Here is a 20,789-nt window from a genome sequence, read left to right as displayed (position 1 = left end):
TTCCTCAATGGCCAGAGAGATCACATCCCAAATCTCAGAATGCTGGAAGTCAGATTTCAACTGGCCCAGGAGAGAAATGGAGTCCAGCTGCCTCCCCTCATTCAATGGAATGCAGCAATAGTGACCCAGGGTGACTTCTGAGGCCCTGACAGTTAAGATTTGCACTCGGGACTCTCACTGTGGAATGCCATGATGTGAGGAGGCCCAGGCCACTTGAGGCGGCCACCACCCCATGAGGTCTCGGCTGACACCTAGCAGCAACCCAGCCAGCCTTTGATATGACCCAGTGCATGCCACAAGCTGCCCACAACCACATGGGAGAAGCCCCATTGAGCACTGCCCAGTAGAGCCCGGCAAACCTGGAACCCCGAGCTGTAATAAGAAGGAACTATAGTTTTATGCTGCTACACCTGAGGTTTTTGTTATGCAGGGATTGAAAATTGAGACAGTGATTTTTACCTTTGCTGTTTGTCAAAGAATTGTTTATTTCATACCCCTTATCACAACTTTACAGATAATAGATGCAGCACCCCAGCTGGGTCCCTGCTTATAGATACAAAGCAGCCAGCTGTAATTGTTGAGAAACCTGCTGCCACCTTCCCACTCTGCTATGCAAAACTAGACGTGCTTAAAATGTCCCCCAGTCTCTTCAAAGGAGCCTGACTAGAGGGAGGCTGCAGCTGGTTCTGTGAACCTCAGCGGTGGTTTCAAGGAAGCCTATCTATAAAAACCACTACAGCTGGGCTCCCCTGGGACAGACACACCCCAAACAGGGTCCCCAGCTCAGTGCCGGGGAAGCTGATTTCACTGACCAGTCTTGAGCTGGACACATGTTGAGACGCAGTGGCCGGCTGGTGGGGTCAGCCTGGCCCTCCCATTGTGGGCTCTGGCCTCCACCTTAGTCACCCTGGGACATAGGCTGCAGGCTGTCTGAGCATTCCCACAGTTGGCCTGGAGGCAGGCAGCATCTGCCCTGGGTTCGCTGTATGCACCATCACCTGGGCATGTGGTGAGCTGGTGGGGCCACTGGGGGTCCAGGGGTCCTTGTCAGTGCCTCGGGCCATGCTCGCCAGCTCTCTGGTCCCCTCGCCAAGGTCTCTGCGGGAAGAGGAGGTGTGAGCCTGGGGGCAGGGTGGGGGCCCCATTTAACCCCAACTCTGCCACTGTGCTGGGTACCCAGGCCCTGATCTTCAGCAGGCCTGGGATAGACTGCTGCCCCTAGGTGAGGGCCCCCGTTTCCTCTTGCCTTGTACCCAAGGAGGCCCCTCCATCGGTGCCCCTCCCTGGGCCTCAGGCCCCTCACTCATACAAGAGGGATGACTCAAGGAGAATCACACCCACCTTCCAAGGGTGCAAAGGGGCTTCCTGGGGCTTTGTAGAGGAAGGGAGCTTATTCAGAGTGTATGTAAACTGTGTGCACCAAGATGCCCTAGGCAGAGAAGAGACACTGGGGCCCCAGGAACATTCTGGAGGACACTCTCACACTTGCCAGGCTCTCCTCTGACTCTGGGACCAGATCTCCCACCTTCCATATCTTCAGTTCCCTATTGGCCTTCCCTAGCCCCCAAGCCACAAACCCACCCGTTCTCCAGGTTGAGCAAACCCTGGCCCCACCCTTGTCCACCTGGCCCTGCTCCCATCTCCCCACTTACACTGGACTTTGCTTCCTGAAGCTGCCTGGCTGCTTCCTCCCCTTAAGATGCTGTCTTTCTCCTTCGCCCCCAAGTATAGGCTCTCCTAATCTGTTCACCTCAGGCATCACTTCTTCCAGGAAGCTTTCCCAGATCTATGTTGCCACCCACACCTAGTTCTCAGAAAAGCTCTAGGCAGTAGTAGGAATTAAATTATCTGTTGGTTCAATTAATATGTGAATGAATCAATTAATTAGTGGAGAGGAAAGTCAGCTTCGTGAGCAAGTCCATGGACTTTGGAACCACACAGCCTGAGTTCAAACCTAGCTTCATGCTTAGTAGTTATGTGATTCTAGACAAGTTTCTTAAAATGGGATAAAAATAGTGCCCACTCCTATGGTAAGAACAGGTAATATTTGGAAAAGCTAAGAACAGTGCCTGGCATAATGTGAGTGCTGGGAAGCGTTTATGAAATAAAAGTAAGGTCAAGGGGCAAAGCTCACCTTACTGAAGACGATTTCACCACCAATCAGTGGGAGAACTGGGGTATCTGGGCCTTGCCTAGGATGGCACATCCTGAGAAGCAGCAATTCCTTCCCCTATTCCATTGGGGTTTCCCAATTGAGACATAAGACAGTGTGTCACAGGTCTATAATGGGGAGAGGGTGCCACAGGGCAGGGGGCAATGGAGAAAATTCGAAACCTGCCAAGGAAACATGACTATATGAAAAGGATGTGCACTAGCAAGACAACCCCAACGTAACTGAAACAAAAAGGAAAGTGCTTGCAGCCAACTGACAGGTAAGGGTCTCTTCCATAATGTACACAGAGTTTCCACTATTTATGAGAAAAAACATCAGCAGGAGATTCAGCAGAGCAAAGTGAAAGTGACTAAAACCAGCAATGCAACTGCTAAGCAAAGGTATGGAGAAAACACTCTTTCTCAATGTTAAAGAAATGCTGATGAAAACCACTTACATAACTCACCCCTGCTAAGTAAGTGATGGAAAACAAATCGTTAACACTCAGTGACAGTATAGGTGTAAAAATGGCTCAGCTAGTGCCAGGTTCCTGGAGAAAGAATTTGGTAATAAAAATATTCGGACTACTTGGCCTAAACAGTCTGTTCCTAGGATTGCCCCAAAATGTCATCTCAAAAAAGAAAAACAGCTCTGAGCACAAGCATTTACCCAAACCTGAGCACAGCAGTTGAAGTATCTGGAGCATAGCTCCAGGGGCCTCAGACCACCATGGCAACACAATGACATGTCAAGTCAGGTGGAAGGGCCGCAAGGCGGCATTTCTGCCATGGCCATCATGACATAGGCCTAATGTGTGTCAAAAGCTCAAGGGAAGGAGGTCGGAAACCAATTCCTTCCCACAGGTCTTGCCACTCCAGGAGTCAGCCAGGCCAGGTGCGTTCAGTGTGGACATGCGCCCAGGCAAACCCTCGCCATGCCTGCACAGGCCACCATCTCCAGCGCCTCAGTTTCCTCACGTGCACACCAGCATCAAGAGCAGAATTAACAACAACGGCTGGCACTCACTGAATCTGTACGCTGGGCCCAGTCAAGGCCATTGACTTATATCACCTCAACAGGGCCAGGAGGTAAGCCCTGCCATAATCCTCACTGTACAAGGGAGGAAAACGAGGCATGAACAGTTGTCACACAGAGAGGCGTCAGGCTGCGGGCAAGCACTTGGTTCCCTGGGAGGTTCCTGTGGGGACAGGCTGAGGAAATGAGCAGACTGCCTCTGTGATGCCAGGGCAGGGCAGAGAAAGCACTAAATGGGCCAGAACATCTGTGCAGAGAGGAGGCACTTGGAGAATAAAGGGCACGATCAGGACGCAGCACAACAGGGCTCCAACCAAGAAAAGACTGGAGCCCACAGGAAGCATGGGTCCAGATGATGCAGGGGAACGGTGACCCCTGAGGATAGCAGACGGGGACAAGAGACCCGTTACACTATTCTCTCTGTTTCTGTGTATTCATGAAATTTCCCCATAATAAAGTTTGCAAAAAGAATACCTATGAGTTCAGAGTGATACAAAAACAACAAAACAAAATGAGAAGGAAAGAAAGGAAAAAAGAGAACTCATTTTCATTCCTCATAGAGGGAATAACAGAATCGCAACAGAATTAAAATCATTATTCTGTAAGCCCCAGGGCCAAAACCGATTCTGGCTGGAGCATCCCTGGATCCTAAGGCCACAGGTCAGACGTCATGGGGGCAGCAGAGTGACCCTTAGCAGAGTCCCTTCTTCATCACTTGACAACGGACTCATCTCAGCCAAGAGCACCCAGTCCTCGTGCCTGCAAGGGGACAGCCTGACCCATACCTGTGATTCACACCAGCACCGCCCATGGGGCACCCACATGAGAAACGCTGCCTGAGTGCAGTCATGAAGGAACATCAAGACAGTCCAGAACACGGTGTCTGTAGGAGACCACTGGCTTAGCGTCCACAAAAGACAATGCTGCCAAAGACAAATATCCTGCCCCATTTAAGGAGCCCAGAAACCGGCAGCCCTGTGATCCTGGGGTCAGAGGGTACTCACTCAAAGCTAGTAACAACCCTGGGAGATGTTCTATCTGTAGTCCGTGTTCAGCCAAGGTTAGACTCCTTGAGTCAAAAAAATGTATGTAAGAAATGTCCTTGTATTGGTTCATAAAAAGTGTGTGTGTGTGTTTTTAAAGAGAGACAAGAAGAGGGCTTCCCTGGTGGCGCAGTGGTTGAGAGTCCGCCTGCCGACGCAGGGGACATGGGTTTGTGCCCCGGTCCGGGAAGATCCCACATGCCGCGGAGCGGCTGGGCCCGTGAGCCACGGCCGCTGAGCCTGCGTGTCCGGAGCCTGTGCTCCGCAACGGGAGAGGCCACAACAGTGAGAGGCCCGCGTACCGCAAAAATAAATAAATAAATAAATAAAGAAAGAAAGAAAGACAAGAAGAGATAGAAACTGAGAGACAGAAGAGCAGGGAGGGAGATGGGAGGAGGGAGAAAGTTGACAGGGCACCATGGGTCCCAGTGAAGGGTAATACTTGTGTCCAGAAGCTTCCTTCTCTAGACAAGGGGTGACAAGATAAAGACACGGGGTAGAGGGCAGCTTTAGGCACCAGGGTGCAGGGTCAGACACGGGAACTAGAAGGACCATCAGTCCCTGTCTTAGGGATGGGAGTTGAGGCCCTAGTGAGCCTGGGCTCACAGCATCCTGGGGCCCCCCTGCCCTCACCACTGCCCCACCGCCCCATTGCTCTGCCCATGCCCACGTGGTGAAGCTGTGGTTGTCGTGAGCCTGGATGGGCTGGATCCTGGACTCGCCACTGATGTTGCGTTTGTTGTTGAGGCCCTTGAGGCCGAGGTAGGCGGCCTGTACTGTCTCTAAGTCCTCGCCTCTCAGCTGGAACCACAGCTGGGCCGCCCTGGAGAGAGATGGGGGAAGGACATTCAGGTGCATGTGTGTCCAGGACACCGCCTGCAAGCCTCTGCAAGGCCGATAGTATTTTAGGGCCATACAGTTCCTGAGCAATTACTCAGCTCTGCTGCTGTAGGGAGAAAGCAGTCATGGATGATGAGTAAATGTCAGGAAAACTATACCTACAAAGACAGGCAGTGGAAAGTTCTTGAGATGAATCAAGCTGGTGGCAGCACAATACTGTGAATGTAACTAATGATCCTGAATTGTGCACTTAAAGATGGTTAAAATGGTAACTTCTATATTGTAAATATTTTACCACAATTTTAAAAATAGCAAAAAGAAAAAAAGGATAGGTTTCCTTGAAGAAAAGTAGAGGTGGGCCAGACTCCACTTGCAGGCCCTAGTTAACCGTCGTGTAGTCAGCCCTTCCCGTCCACACAGCAGAGTGTATACTCCATGTGTACACAGTCTGCAGAATGAGACAATCCCCTGTGTACCTGTCACCTGTCTTATGGAAGACCAAGTGAGTGAGCCACGTGCCCTCCACGGCCTCAATGCTCTGTGAACAGCAAGATGCCAAGATCCCAGCAGTCCCGCTCCCTGACATGCCCAGGAGTCTCAGAGTGACTTGCAGGTAGATGCCCCACAGCAGTGCCAGGTCACTGTACCTGTTGGATCGCTGCTGCTCACTCTTCTTCACACACTTCATGAGGCAGCAGGTGAGGAAGGCCATAGACATGAGCATGATGATGGCACAGCTGACGATGGAGGAGATCACGGCCACCTTGAAGCCGAAGGTTTCATAGGGAGGCACAGCTGCGAGTGAGACAAGTCCAGCTCTTGGGCCCAGCCTGCCCTCAGGGAGCCCTGTTCCATGGGGGAGGCAGGGAGGCGCTGGCAGCTGAGGTGAAGGTCTGTGCAAATTGTTGTAGGGAGTGGGGCTATCAGGCAAGATTGCCCCCCAAGAAGGGGGTGTTTGAGCAGGGTTTTGGAGGGTGTGTAGGAGTTTTTGGTGGCACACTGGGGGAAGCTTTGACAGGGAGTTCAGTGATAGTCCCCTTGGCTCCCACCCACTGCAGACTGGGCCCCTGAGATCAGAGGACAGCAGACAACACACAGTCTATTTTCACAATGCCTCAAGTGGGTAAAACCCTATGGGGGCCTATGTGCTTTCTCAGGTCACTTTCCAGGAAGGTGCAAAAACAAGAAAAATGTCAGTGTTTGGGGTCAAAGGGCCTTTGGCACATTATCAGCTGTGTGACCAAGAACTAGCTATGTGCCAAGAACTACTTCTATCAGGTTCTAAATGATGTTCTTGGGAATCAAGGCCCAGGATCCTAATTTGAACAACACTGCATACTCTCCCCTGTAGTGGACACTGATCATGCTCTCCAGTCCCTAGTCCCCCAACCCTAGCTGGACACTGGCCGTCCAGACTGAAGACTACATCTCACAGCTTCCCTTGCAGCTACATGTGGTCACATGACCATATTCTGGCCAGTGGTGAACAGGGTGGAGGGGTGTGGGACAACTTCTAAGAGCCTTCCTTGCCTTCTGAGAGCCTTCCTTGCCCTGCAACTAATTCTGTAACAACTGCCTGGATAATGCAGTTGAGGTCATGCCTAACAGAGCCATAACATGGAAAGGACCTGGGTCCCCACCATGGAGCGGGGGCAGTCCTACAAGCCTAGGACTGCCCATCCTGAGGGCCATGGGCAAGAAAAAGCTCTCATAGCCCCCATTACTTTGGTAACCCCCATTATCTTGGGTTTTCTATCTCTTGGAGTCTAATCCTAACAGACACTCTCCTTCTCAGAGATTCAACCACCACATGAGTATGTTAAAGGCTCTGAGAAGTCCTGCAGCCTATTAACCCAGGCTTTTCCAAATTATATTGATTATAGAGCCCTTTTCAATGCACAATACACATTAACACAATATATGTATCCTCACTTTGGGAAATTCTGTGCTGGGTATTATCCTTTTAACACCGTGTATAACAAATACAACTAGAAAACCATCTCCTCCCCCAGACTGGGGCCCCATGGCCAAGCAATCCTATTCGCCAGTTCTAGAATTCTTCGCACACGAAACATCCTATTAATGTTTGCTGCATGTGTGTATGAAAGAACATAGTTTTCTGCTTAACAGATGCTTAGCTCAGATAGCACAAGTAACCTCTTGGAAATGACAGGCCAAGTCAGTGGCAGAGCTAGAATTTGGAGAAGCTGCTAGGACTTGAGTCTACACTACTGACATGGAGCCCCAAGGGACCACCAGCCCGGGGAACAGGACCCTACACAGAGGCCCATGGAACTTTCTCTGTGGACACCCACACCATCCATGTGACAAAATCAGCAACTCCCCACCAGGGGTCGCTGCTGAGCTGGGTGCAGCTCACAGGGAATGGGCCTCACTCTTGCACATGGGCGTGTCTGACGACCACTCAGCAATGCTCCCCTTCCAGACACAGGTGAGTAGGCCAGACCCCACCATCTGGTGGCCCGAGGGGCAGTGGAACACGATGACAGTCCCCACAGAAGTGCCGTCCCCACGAAGTACTTGGAAGGTGCCCTGCAGGGGTGGCTGCACTTGCACACACATGCCTAGGAAAGAAGAGAGGAGAGACAGTGAGGACCTCACCCTGGAGGGCAGGGGCTTGGCAAGAGCTCTCACCTGGGACAGGCGTCATTGACCCAATGACCACACGATGCTATGGATAAGGTCACACAGCCACCCAGACAATTGGAAGTGGCGTCCGTGTGACTAGTGGCTTGGGAACAAAAGTGGAGCTAATCCCTACATTAAGTGAAATCTAGATGCTCTGAAGACCATGGTGTTGATAAAAGAAACACACATCTAAAGACAATAAAGCAAAAGGACAATTATTACCCAAGTGTAGCTCAAAAGGCAGAATCAAGGGGGAAAAAAAGGAGAGAGATCAACAGATGTGATTTCATTAAAAGTAAAACACAAAAACTTTTGTTACTCCCTAATAACTGAAAAACAAACAAACTCAGATGAAAAAATTAGGAAAAGGTATTTGGAAAACATAGGGCAAAGGTTCAACACCCTTAATTTATAAAGAGATCTTACACATCAATAAAAGCTGAGCATCCAAGTAAAGCAGAATGGACTGGTATGTGAACAAGCAAATCACGAGATACAAGTAGCCAACAGACATGAGAAAATGCTTGCCCTCATAGTAACTGAAGAGACACTAATTAAAATGAGAGCTAATCTTTCACTGCTCCACTTGGCAAAAAGGAAAAAAAAAAAAACCCATGTGTGAAGTTAGCAAGGGCCTGGAGAGCCACTCCCCTCAGACTTGCTGGTGGGGACACAGATCCAAACTTTTCTGGACAGAGTCTGGTAAAGTGTATTAAGAGCTTTATGTTGTGTATACATCTGAGAATTTAGCCAAAGGAAGTAGTTATGTATCTGCTGCCAGGATTTCTATACCAGGATGTTTGTCTACACCCACATCTCCAGCTGTGGGGATCAGTACAGTTAATCAAAGTATATCTGACATGAATGCCAGCAATGCTATCCTAAAGTGTTACAATGATGTCCTTATATAAGGACAGAGAGGCACTCTGGATAAAGTGGCAATCACAAGCATTTTTATAAAATTGTAACAATGACAACAGCTGGCACATAGAATTTACTGTGCTGGACGCTGTTCCAGACGCTTTACGTGCATTAACTCATCAATCCACAAAATACCTCCCCGCTTGACAGGAAAGCAAACTGAGGTACAGGGTGGTTTAATCATTTCCTGAAGTCACACAGCTCCTATGTTGTAGGGTAGAGATGCGGAACCACACAAGGAGGCTCTGGGCCTACCTTCTCAACACACACGTGTGACAGATACATCACGTGTCCCTTGTGTCTTGCTTCCCTTGCTTAGCACAATGATGGGAGAGGTGCCGTGCTGCGTGTGTTGGCAGCTGTCCATATTTATGGTGGAGCAGATTCCCGTTGTATGGATGCCTTTGTTTGCTTCCCTGTTCCTGCTGATGGCTGCATGAGTTGTTTCCGGTGTTCAAGAATACAGAATGAAGCTGTTACTGATGTTCTGGAGCACACCTCCTGGTGCCTGAGTGCAAGAGGCTCTTCCTTCTGTTTTTCTGGAACTTTCTGATTTTGAGCACTGTATACTACTAGTGTATAAAGCAGTTAGTCTCAGACAAAAGGGAGACTGACCAGAGGCAGCGTCTGTGTCCAACTCCCTCCACACATCCGAGGCCTAGGTGGGAGCAGTGGTGGGGATTCGGACAGAGGCTGGCACTGCCCAGGCTGAGGACCACATTATTCCACACCAACCCAAGACAACCCTTCCCCTGTCCTCCACGGGATACCTCCAGCTAGGACTGTCCCCTAGGCACCAGGCACAGATGTCTGAAAGCCCACTCGGCCTGCCACATCCAGCCAAGCTCCTGCACTGGCTAACCTGCTCATCACTTGGCCTGCCCCATTCTAACTTTGATGTTAGCCCCTATGCCCTCCATCCTTTACTTGCTCCAGCCCCAAAACTTGGAACCTACCTGAACTCTTTTTAACAATCCACAACCAATTCACCAGCAAACTTTGTGGGCTCTGTTTTCAAAATATATACCCAGAATATCTGTAGTGGGCTGGAGAGTCCTCCAAAATCCACATCCACCTGGAAGCACCCATGACGAGGATCCACTGTGGAATGCATGGTACCCCATTTCCCATAGGCTGTGAGGACAGAGGACACCAGGAACTGCCCAAGGGCAGCAGCTGTCACTCAGGAGAGCCACACACATGCACTCACACACCCCATGATAGTGCTTCACGTGTCTGTGCACAACCAGCCCTATCCAGAGGGGAGACTGAGGCTCAATGAGGTCAAGCCACCCCTTGCATGGCCCCATTGGCCCTACCCCACTTAGGGTGAGGGTGTTAACAGGGCAGTGGCAGAGCCAGGCTTCAGCCTCAGTCTTGCATTCTGCCCTTGGAGGCTAAGGCTGCTTGACCCTCGCTGTGGGCAGTGACACTGAGGGACAGCATTTAGCTGATATTGGCCAAGCTCCCCCTTAGCTTTGCCCTACCAAGAACCCGGGGGGTGCCTCACCAGGCTGAAATGCTGGGGGGAGGAGTGTGAGCCTGGGGGGTCCTTGTGGTTTGTGTACCTAGCAGGGAGGGGGGGCTGACATTTGAACAGCACAAACAACTGGGCACCTAATGGATACTTCACTGTATTTCAGCCATATGAGGAAGACCATCCATCTCCATCTCACAGGTGGGGAAACTGAAGCAGAGCAAGGCTGGATGACACGCTGAGGTGGTAGGGGTGGAAGTGTGGGCCATGGCTGCCATGTAAACTGCACATCTGGGAGGATTCGGGCTTCCCTGTCTGCAGATGTCCATCATTACTGTCACACTAACAACGGCCATGTAGGTCCGATAGAAACATCTGGTCAAGAAGGACCCCAATTCCTGACCTCACGCAGCACTCAATCATCTGCAGAGGACAGCAGGGAAGAAATGGTTATTATCGTCATTTTAACATGAGCAACCAAGCCTGGAGTGGTGGCTGACCTGTTCAACACCCACAGATAGAGCGGGCACCCACAAGACAGGACTGACGCAGAGCTTAAGATTCCTAATTAACAGCAGAACAAGGGAGTGTGGGTATTTGCAACACACAGGTAACAGAGCATCTTTCTTACATAACCAGCACTTACATAAGACATGACAAAAATCACAACACAAAAAATGGTTTAGAAAAGAAAAATATGGAAATAGCCCCAAACCAGGGGGCAGAGCAATTAATTAAGAAAATTAAACAGCATCCACATCAGAAAGGAAGCAGCAAAACTTCTCTATTAAATGACATGATCCTGTATCGAGAAAATCCCTAGGAATCTGCTAAAAATCTACAGGAACTAATAAATGAGTGCAGCGAGTTTGCAGGATACAAGATCAACACACAAAAATCCATTGTATTTCAGTACAGTGGCAATGAGCAAACTAAAAATGCAATTAATAAGACAATTCCATTTACAAGAGCATCAAAAAGAATAAATTACTTAGGAATAAATTTAACAAAAGAAGTGCAAAACTTAAACTCTGAAAACTACAAAGCATTGTTGAGAGAAATTAAAGAGGACCTAAATAAATAGAAATACATCACATACTCATGGGTCAGAAGACTTAACATGGTTTAAGATGGCAATGCTCCTCTGCTCATCTACAGATTCAACATGACCCCTATCAGATTCTAGCTGCTACCTTTGAAGAAATTTACAAGCTGATCCTACAGTTCATAAGGAAATGCAAAAAGACCTAAAATAGCCCAAACAACAATCTTGAAAAAGAAGAACAAAGTTGGAGGACTCGTACTTCCTTATTTCAACTTCTACCACAAAGCTACAGTGATGACAACAGAGCGGCACTGGCATAAAGAGAGACATATAGTCCAATGCAAGGCTTTGGACTCCAGAAATAAACTCATATTTACAATCAATTGATTTTCAACAAGGGTGCCAAGACAATTGAATGGGAAGAGAACAGTTTTTCAACAATTGGTGCCAGGAAAACAATACTTAACATGCAAAAGAAGAAAGTTGGGGCTCTCCTTACATCATATACAAAAATTAACTTAAAATGAGTCAAAGACCTCAATATAACAGATAAAACTATAAAAAAAAACTCTTAGAAGAAAACACAGAGGTATATCTTCCTGACCTTGGATTAGGCAATGGTTTCTCAATGATACCAAAAGACAAACAACAAAAGAAATAGATAAACTGGACTCCATTAAAATGAAAAAATTTGTGCTTCAAAGGATACTATCAAGAAAGTGAAAAGACAACCTATAGAGTGGGAGAAAATATCTACAAATCATCTATCTGATAAAGGACTGTATTTAAAATGTATAAATTATTAGACTGAATTATAAAAAGACAACCCAATTTATAAATGGGCAAAAGATATGGACATTTCTCTAAAGATATGCCAATGGCCACCAATAAGCACATGAAAAGATGCTCAACGTCATTAGCTTCAGGGAAATGCAAATTAAATCCACAGGGAGGTACTTTTTCACATCCGCCATGAAAAAGACACATTAAAAAAAAAAAAAAAACAGATGATAACTGGTGTACCAAGAATGTGGAGAAACTGGAGCCCTCACACACTGCAGCTGGGAATGTAAATGGTGCAGCCGGTTTGCAGTTTCTCCAATAGTTTCGCAAAGTATTTCCAAATGATGCAGCAATGCCCCTCCTAGCAATATACCCAAGGGAAAGGAAAACACATCTACATGAAAACTTGTACACAAATGTTCACAGCAGCAATATTCATAATAGCCATAAAGTAGAACCCACCTAAATGTCCATCAACTGATAAATGGATAAATAAGATATGGTCTACCCATACAATGGAATATTTCTGGAAATAAAAAGGAGTGAGGAACTGACATGCTACATGGATGAACCTTCAAAACATTATGCTCAGTGAATGAAGCCAGTTACCAAAAAACCACATATTGTATGATTCCATTCATATGAAATGTCTACAACAGGCAAATCCATAGAGACAGAAAGCAGATCAGTGGTTGTCTGGGGCCAGGGAGAGGGGGAGTTGGGAGGTGACCTCTAAGGGTCTAAGGGATGCAGCGCTTCCTTTTGGGGTGATGAAAATGTCCTAAAATTGAGTGTGGTGATGGTTGCACATATCTGTGAATATACTAAAAGCCATCACATTGTACACTTTAAATGTACAATTTAAATGTGTGAATTGTATGGCACATGAATTATACCTCAATAAAGCTGTTAAAAAATTCAGGGGAAATATTTATTTCAATTAAAGAAATGCAGATTTGAAACCTAAGTTATTACTTTTGGCTTCTTAGCTTGGTCAAGATCACAAAGACCAGCCCACCAGATTAGTGAGGGTGTGGGGGAAGGGGTGCATAACCCCTGGGGCAGAAGGCACAGCAGAGAGGACCTGAGAGGCTGTCCTGCCCTGTAGCAGAGGACAGGCAGGTACTTGCAGGCAGGAAGGGGTGGGGAGCCTGAGCTGGGAGCCCCAGGGAGGCAGGGCAAGGAGGACACAGCACCTACCCTGAGCCTCCAATCGGACATTTCCTGATTACCCTCACTGGCCTTGGGTCCCCCAGTACTCAGTAATACAGAGGGATGCCAACTTTGATTCCAGAGTCTAGGCCCTTAATTAATCACCATGCTTTGTCTCCACAGGTGCCAAAGCAGGAATGAATGAATGCATGAATGAATGAATAAACTAACAATTGAAAGCTGTGATCAACACTCCCCCAGGAAGAACCTCTTTTTTTTTTCAGGATCCGTGGACTTGGACACATGCTGTTCTTCCAGCCAGGGAAGTGGACTGGGGTTTTGGAACTGGGTAGACACAGCAGGGCAGCCACGGGCCAGCCGCGTGGCCCCTTCCCCAGGGTCACCGGGCAACCAACACTTCCCAGTCCCCAATTTAGAGCTGCCACTTCTCCATTCTTCCATGGTTAAGCACCTTCTTTCTCCCGAGCCCCATATGGCCCTCAGAGAAGGGAGGCCCCTGTGGGGGGATGATCAAGGGTGAGAGCTTTGTGGACACTTGTCTGCCCAGCACCTGCACCAGCGCCTGGTGAATGAAAAGAGGAAGGGATCAACTTGTATTCATCTTTTAAAGATGCATCTAGGACTTTATTTAAAAAGTAAGATGCCTCGAGGGAGGGACAAAGAGATGGTAAGAGATATAATGAAGCAGGCCTACTGAAAAGTTATGGGTAGGATAGAGCTGGGGGGTGTGTGGTTATAAATTCTTTCAACTCTGTGGTATGTTGGAAAAAATTTTAAATGTCGGGAGAATGCCTCAAGCATCACGGCTGACTGCCTGATATGCCGCAGCTGGCCTGCCAAGCCATGGGGGTGGCTGTCCAGCTCCCTAACCAGAGCACAGCCCAGACCCTGCATTACCTAATGGCCCTGGCATGGAGAGTCACAGACAGAAGAAAAAGCTCCAGAAACAGAGGCAGCAGGCTGGTTCTGCAGCCAAACGTGTCTGGGTGTAAACCACACTTACCCAGTTGAGTGACCAGGTCACCAATCTGGTCCTCTGACCCACCTGTAAGTGCTGCAGAGGGCAGGACAGGGGCTGACTGAGATGACGTGCAGCTCCAGCTCCAGCCCCAGCGAGGAAACCACCACTGTCATAGGGAAAGGGCTCGCCTGTCAACAGCCACATCCTGTGCTGCTGCTGGTTCCGCTATGGTTAAGGGTGCCCATCGTGACACAGCACTGCAGGCTATTTCACCACCCAAGGGGGTCACACATCTTAAAAGACAGAACTAACCCCTCACCCCAAGAGGCCCAGAGCCTGTCCTGTCTCCTGGAGCCTCATCAAGGTGGGAGGGTGAGAGGTGACGCCACAGAAAGCACACAAGCCTGACCTGCAGATGCCTGCATGGTGTGCATCAAACTGAAGACTTAAGGGAAAGTTACAAGAACATTTGAAGTACAGGCCCAACGAAAATGCTGCTGCCCCATAACTATGCACGCTGTGTGGCTGGGGGCAGGAGGGGTCTCTGAGAGACTCAGCATGGAGGGCTTTAAATGCAGTCATGGCCTGTCTTCCCAGGCCTCACTCTGCATTTCCAGCCAGCCAATACAGGGGTCTCACGCCCATCAGAGGCAGGGAGCCCCTGCTCCTAGCCTAAGTGTATTGTTTGAACAGTTCTTCTTTTAAAAATGAAAATGAAAGGTCAGAGGAAATAACTCTGGTAAGGAAGGGTAGAGGGAGGATGAGCCTTGCCCATGGCCCCCTCCTTGCAGTGACCTTCCCTTACCTGGGAGGCAGGGAGCTCAACCCCCAGTAATCCAAGAGCCCAACCAGGCTCAGAGGAGAAGGCAGAGAAGCCAAGTGGGCCTGGTCTGCTAGGAACCTAAACCCCACCCAGCCCCACTCCACCAAGTCTGACTCTGCTCCACCACCTCTAGCCTCAGGTCCTGGACCTGGTCCTTGCCTTGCTCAGACTCATCTCCCCAACCTGAAAAATATGGTGACCTGCCCCCCGGGGTGACAGGAGTGGGACCACCTGGTAGAGACCTTAAACCTGTGCCCAGGAGCTCAGGAACATCCCCTAGGAGGAGGCTCAATACCTCATCCTACCCCCCACCCCAAGTCCACAGCACCCAGGATACCTGCACCTGCCACCCCTACCCGCCACACGCCAGACTACAACAGGATGGACTGCATCCCTTCTCTGGGCCTGGAAGGCCAGTAAACACTTTGGGCTGGGCCCATTTTCCAGATGAGGAAACTGAGGCCCACAGACTTTTGAAGGCCCCAGCTGTACACTGGCAGTGCCCCCACCAGACCTTTCTACAGGACTTATGACACGTAGCCCAGATGGGGTAGGAAGGTGGCACAGCATCAAGGGACTATAAGGGCTTCAGTCTACCCATCTTCTAAGGATATTCCATGAAACCACCAGCTGGCTCCAGAGACCACATCCCCTAACCACTGCAAACCCAGCCTCTGCTCACACTACTCACTGCATCCTCCACAGCCTGGAGACCCCTGGACCCCCTAGCTGGGCCCCCAAGAGTCCCTCCCCACACTTGGTGCCTAAGAGGCAAATCCCACCTCCTCCATCCCCTGCTGAAAACCCTCACAGACACCCAGTTACCCCTGTATACCCTTCCTAGGACTGGCCCCCAAAGGAGACCACCCCCAGCTATCCTTTCCTTCCAGCCCTGTTGCCTGGCCCCGTCTACTTGCGGCCCCCATCCAACACTGAATGCTACACTTCCCCAGCCTTCCTTTGGCTGGACCCCTGCAACCCTCAATCTTTGGTGCATTTTTTTTCTCTGCACCCTGCACGACACTATCTTTTTTACTATGTACAAATAAATCTCAGAGGAGAGGAAAAACAATAGAAAAAACAAAGGGAATGGATTTGATGCAAGCAAGATACAAACCAAAAGCAAACCCTATAGGCTCACTGGACAGTAGAGAGGCAGACCTGCCCATCAGGTGTTCGCCCAACACTCCCAGCTCACTCCCCAGCCCCAGGCAATGCTCTCTCCCACCCCCTAACACACAGGGGGTACATGGCCTGACCTAGACAGCCTGTCCTCCCAGCCCATGCCTCCCCCAGCCTGCCTGGCCAGTGGGGGTGAGAACAATCCTTGCTTGTTAATCTTTTATCTGGAACCTTGGACCACAGGACCATCCCTCCCATCCTCCTTTCTGGAGCCGACATGGCCCCCAAACCCTGACCTCACCCGCTGAGCCAGGTAAATAAGTTACCTTTTATGCTGGCTGTGACTGTGGACAATAGTACAGTGGGGAGATGGGGGGAAGCAGGCCACTGGACCAGCCCACTATGGGCCTGGGTGCCTGTGGGACTGGAAAGTCGCTTCTGAGTCTCAGTTCTGAGTCTCAGTTTCCCCAAGTGGAAAGAGGAACCCTCAGGAGGAATTTCTCAAAGAAAAATTAAAGAGTGATGTGTACAGAGGTACTCTATGGAGAGTGGGACACCCCCCTAAGACCCCAGCAGTGGGGACAGGCACATGCAGGAGGCCCATGCCCTGGTTGTGTGTCCTGAGGCAGGTGCAGGGTTCAGAGCTACTGCAAGCCTGGCCCTTGGCTATGGTCCAGACCCGGGTCTCCCAGGCACTTCTTTGACAGCAGGTCAGCTCACACACCCAGAATATATATTCTCCTGCAGTACATAACCAGGTAAATTCCGAACCAGGAAGAGCGCACTCCCCCCACCCCCCCGCCCAAATCTCTCAGGGGAGAACATTGAGGCTCCAGGGAGCCTCCTTCATCCAGCAGCTCTGCCTGTACCATGGTGGGATGCCAGAGCTGGGCCTTAGGGGCACATAGGCCACATTTAGATTCCCACCTACTCCCTCTGGGCTTTGGTATCCTTCATGAAATGGGCCCAGGGCTGGCCCAGTGGCTGGGCGGCAGGAGTGAAGCAAAGAGGATGTCCACAGAGCACGTCCTCACCCACCCAGCAGTCCTCCTGCTGCACCCTTTCAGGGGCATGGGGGAGGGTCACCTCTGGCCACTGGTCTTCCTCTGGCAGGGCCGTGTTCCTGGACAATCTCCTCCATCAGGGAGTGCTGGAGCTGCCCTGGGAACAGGGCCAGGGGCCTAAGGGCAGTGGGAGGGTGGCCTCCCAGTCAGCCATTCAGAGCAAGGCCATAAAGATTTAAGGCCTTGCTCTGAGCCGGCCTTCCCCCACCTGCCTCTCCCCGGTCATCGTGCATGGGAGATGAGGGGAGAATCCTAGGACTCTGTGTCTGACTGGACTCTCATACCTCCTCTAGGAAAAGCAGAATAAGGTGCCCATTTTACAGATTGCAGGAAAACACCCATCCCATTGCTGTGTTTTACACAGTGCCAAAGAGTCTCTAAAGACCCCCACACCCATCACTTCACTGCCCCACAAGGAGAGGTGGGTACACATTTCAGAGCCCAAGAGACTGGGCCCAAGATGAGTCACGACAACAGCATTACCTTGGAGCAGAACCATGCAAGTGGGTGCACTGGGCCCTCCCTGGCTCCCCCTGGCCTGCCCACAAGCCTGGGGCAGGTATACAGGGCCCACCACTTAGCACATGGAGAAACTGAGGCACAGAGATAAAGAGACGCACCGCAGGTCGTTGTGTGTGTGTGGGTCCAACCATAAATTCCTGGGAAGGACTCATAGGCTGGGACCCACAGGGCTCACATCTGGGAGGAGGGTGAGCAGCAGCCGGTCAGAAGCAGGGCTGCGGCCAGGCCTGGCAGGCCAGAGGGCAAGAACTGGATTCTGAGACCCTCTTTCCCCCAGGAGAGTCCTCTGCAAACAGCCTTTCGTATGTAGTCAGGGCCTCCCCTTCCCTGTCCTTGGCTGACCTTGGGCAAGTCCCTCCACCTCACAGTGGACACTCACCTCCCCAGGCAGTGCTGCACAACTTGCACACACGTTGTCCTCTTCACACAGGGGGCAAAACACCAAATTCAGGACTGGGCATCAGGCTGCCCGAGGGAGTCAAAGAAAATAAACCGACCCCACCACACCAGAGGCAGTATCAGGTCTTAGCTTCCACACCACCAAGCCACATGCCTCTGCTTTGTGACTTACTTCCCTGGGCCTGTTTCCCCATCTGAGAGGAAGCCAGCATTCCCCGTAAGGTGGCAGGTGTCACTGTTTTAAGCATGACTGGCTGCATCCCGGGTGTGTGTGTGTGTTGGGGGTGAGTGTGTGTGTGCAAAGACCCTCAGGTTTAAGGGCGAGCGGGCAGTGTGCCCTAAAGTGAGCCTCCAGAAACATCTGGGGCGCAAGGTCCGGCTTTATCTTTGTTTCTAAAAGGGTTAGATTTTAGACGCATTCAGGGAGCAAGGCCGACATTCGAATCCGGGGCTTCAGCTGCAATCCCCCTATCCGAGCAAGGCAGGAAGGTGAACCCCTTACAAAACAATCTCGAAATCAAACATTTAAGATAACAGCCAGCCCACCGCTCCTTCCGGAGACCCCGGAGCCTCACCCCAGGCTCGGCTGCAGCGGGACCTTGAGCAGTCATTCCCCTCTCCCAGGTTCAGTTTCCCCGCCTGTGAAGTGGGGCTGGGGAGCTAGCTGAGGATCCAGAACACCTTAAGTGAGGCCAGTTTCGATTTCCCCACGTCCGTCACACCGACATCCCCCGCACTGAGGCGGCCCTCATTGGGAAAAGGCGCGCACCTGGGTTGGAGGGCAGCTGGACGCCGCCGCCTGGTTTCTGGCCGCTTGCCGCTGGGCTTGGCTCCGCTGGGCTTGGTTCCGCTGGGGCGCCTGCTGGGCGGACGGAGAGCGTCAGGCCGGTTTGTCCTCCGACTGTGCGCCTCACCGCGGCAGTGCGGCACCCACCGCCCCCGCGCAGGGCTGCGCACCCCGCGCCTCAGCTTCCCCGTCTGAGAAATGGGCGCAGAGCCCCGCTCGAGGTCTGCAGCCTCGGCCCTCACCTGTGCAGTTCCCCGGGGCGGGCGTGGTGTCCCCCATGCGCCCCCCAGGCCTCGCCCCGCGGCTGAGGGTCGTGGCCTCCTCGCGCATCCCTGCGCGCTCCGCGGCGTTCAGCCAGACTGCCGCACAGGGGCCAGCTGGGGCGGGGCCGCCCGGTCACGCCCATCCAGGGTTGAGGGCGGGGCCGACCCCGCAGGAACCCAAATCCCCGAGGGGGCGAAGCCAGCAGAGCGGGAAGTCTCGCTCCAGCGCTTTGCGTAGGTGTTGACCTCTGCCCCTGCGCCTGTGACCACCAGGGCCCCCCACAGACCAGGTGTTCTCGGTGAGTAGGACATGTGAACCCCATCTGTGTCACTGTGGGTCAGGCCCTCTGTGGTGGGTGTCGATATTGTAGGTCCTCAGTGAGGGACCCCCGAGTCGCGGGGGGCAGGATTCAGACCTCCAGGGTCTGGCCCTGGGCTCACACACCCGGGGGGCCTGCCCTTTCCTTGCTCCTCCTACCCAGCTCCCTCTGAAGGGGCCCCTGGCTAGGCTCAGAGCTGCGGCCCGCCCCTTCCTCTCCCTAGGACCCCGCCCAGCCCAGGCACAGCAGCCCGCCCAGGCCCAGGCAACCACTGAGGGAGCTCTAAGACAGCAGACTCAACAGACGCGTGTCCCCCGCCGCCCCCCGCCGCCCCACCAACCTCCCGGGCCAGGGCATCTCAGGGCAGCTCCTGATCAGGTGACCAGCCCAGTAGAGTTGAGGGAACGGAAGTGGAAGGTTTCTGGGTCTATCTTCGTTTGCAATCCTAGTCTAATGATGGATCCTTATGTCCATCTTGGTCTACACTATCTTTTCCAATGGTGGATCCCTGGATCTATCTTGATCTCCACTACCTAGTATAATGGAGACTCCCTGGGTCTGTCTTAGTCTGCACTCCTAGATTAATGGTGGTTCACTGAGTTTATCCACCATTAGACGAGGTAGTGGTGACCAAGATAGACATATGGCTCCATCATTAGACTAGGAGTGCAGACCAAGATAAATCCAGGGATCCATCCTTAGAATAGGTAGTGGAGAACAAGAGAGACACATGGATCCAACATTTGAGTACAGACCAAGAAAGATACAGGGATCCTCCATTAGACTAGGTAGTGGAGACCATGATAGATCCAGGGATGTACCATTAGCATAGGTAGACCCAGGCATCCTCCATTACTAAGTAGTGGAGACCAATATAGACACAGGGATCCACCAGTAGATTAGGAGTGCAGGCTAAAATAGATCTAGGAATGCATCATTCGACCAGGAATGGAGACCAAGATAGACACTGAGACCCTCCATTAGACTAGGTAGTGGAGACCAAGATAGATCCAGGGATCCAACAATGGACTAAATAGTGGAGACCAACCTAGGCACAAGGATCCACTATTAGACTAGGAGGGCAAACCAAGATAGACCCAGGGATCAAACATTAGACTAAGAGTGAATACCAAGATAAATCCAGGGATCCACCATTAGGCAGTTAGTGACAGAGAGAAAAACTGATGCAAAGGCCTTGAGATCTTAATTCTTTGGAAGCTTGAGGGATAGCCAGAAGTCCAGTGTGGTCACCCCTGCAAGTCTGTGAGGTGGCCCAGCTGGACAGGCCTGGCTCTGGAGTGCCTGGCAGGCGACAGTGAAGAGGTAGGTGTCTTGTGGGACAATAGAGCAGGGTTCCAGCAGGCCAGCCCCTCCCCACCTTTGCTTTCATAGCCTGGTAGAAGCTGATGT

The 20,789-nt window shown here is 51.2% G+C and overlaps 1 protein-coding gene across 3 annotated transcripts; it reads right to left on the bottom strand.

Moving 5' to 3' along the window:
* Positions 1-457: 457 nt before the first annotated feature.
* Positions 458-19,149, bottom strand: SUSD3 (sushi domain containing 3). 3 transcript variants are annotated; one of them, XM_067040125.1, is made up of 6 exons: positions 19,039-19,149; positions 18,779-18,871; positions 7,467-7,655; positions 5,718-5,865; positions 4,901-5,053; positions 458-1,098 (listed from the first exon to the last, which is right to left on the bottom strand). In XM_067040125.1, exons 1-6 carry the CDS (start codon positions 19,124-19,126, stop codon positions 903-905), a joined length of 867 nt encoding a protein of 288 aa, XP_066896226.1. In that variant the 5' UTR covers positions 19,127-19,149; the 3' UTR covers positions 458-902. The 3 variants fall into 3 exon arrangements, with proteins under 3 accessions (XP_066896226.1, XP_066896227.1, XP_066896228.1); XM_067040126.1 differs by having other exon boundaries at positions 18,779-18,868; XM_067040127.1 differs by lacking the exon at positions 4,901-5,053 and having other exon boundaries at positions 831-1,098.
* Between the last annotated feature and the right edge of the window lie 1,640 nt (positions 19,150-20,789).

This window comes from Kogia breviceps, chromosome 8 (genome assembly GCF_026419965.1).
Source record: "Kogia breviceps isolate mKogBre1 chromosome 8, mKogBre1 haplotype 1, whole genome shotgun sequence".
Lineage (NCBI taxonomy): Eukaryota > Metazoa > Chordata > Mammalia > Artiodactyla > Physeteridae > Kogia > Kogia breviceps.
Note: the sequence above shows the minus strand (reverse complement) of the source record. Positions and strands in the feature narration are given on the sequence as shown.

What these genes read in the sequence shown, in the direction of transcription:
- SUSD3 (XM_067040125.1), bottom strand. Translation starts at nt 19,126, where the DNA reads ATGCGCGAGGAGGCCACGACCCTCAGCCGCGGGGCGAGGCCTGGGGGG. An exon ending in CGCCCCGGGGAACTGCACAG is followed by an intron (nt 18,872 to 19,038) that starts GTGAGGGCCGAG and finishes CCGTCCGCCCAG; the next exon opens with CAGGCGCCCCAGCGGAACCA. An exon ending in CCAGCTGCCCTCCAACCCAG is followed by an intron (nt 7,656 to 18,778) that starts GTGCGCGCCTTT and finishes CTTCTTTCCTAG; the next exon opens with GCATGTGTGTGCAAGTGCAG.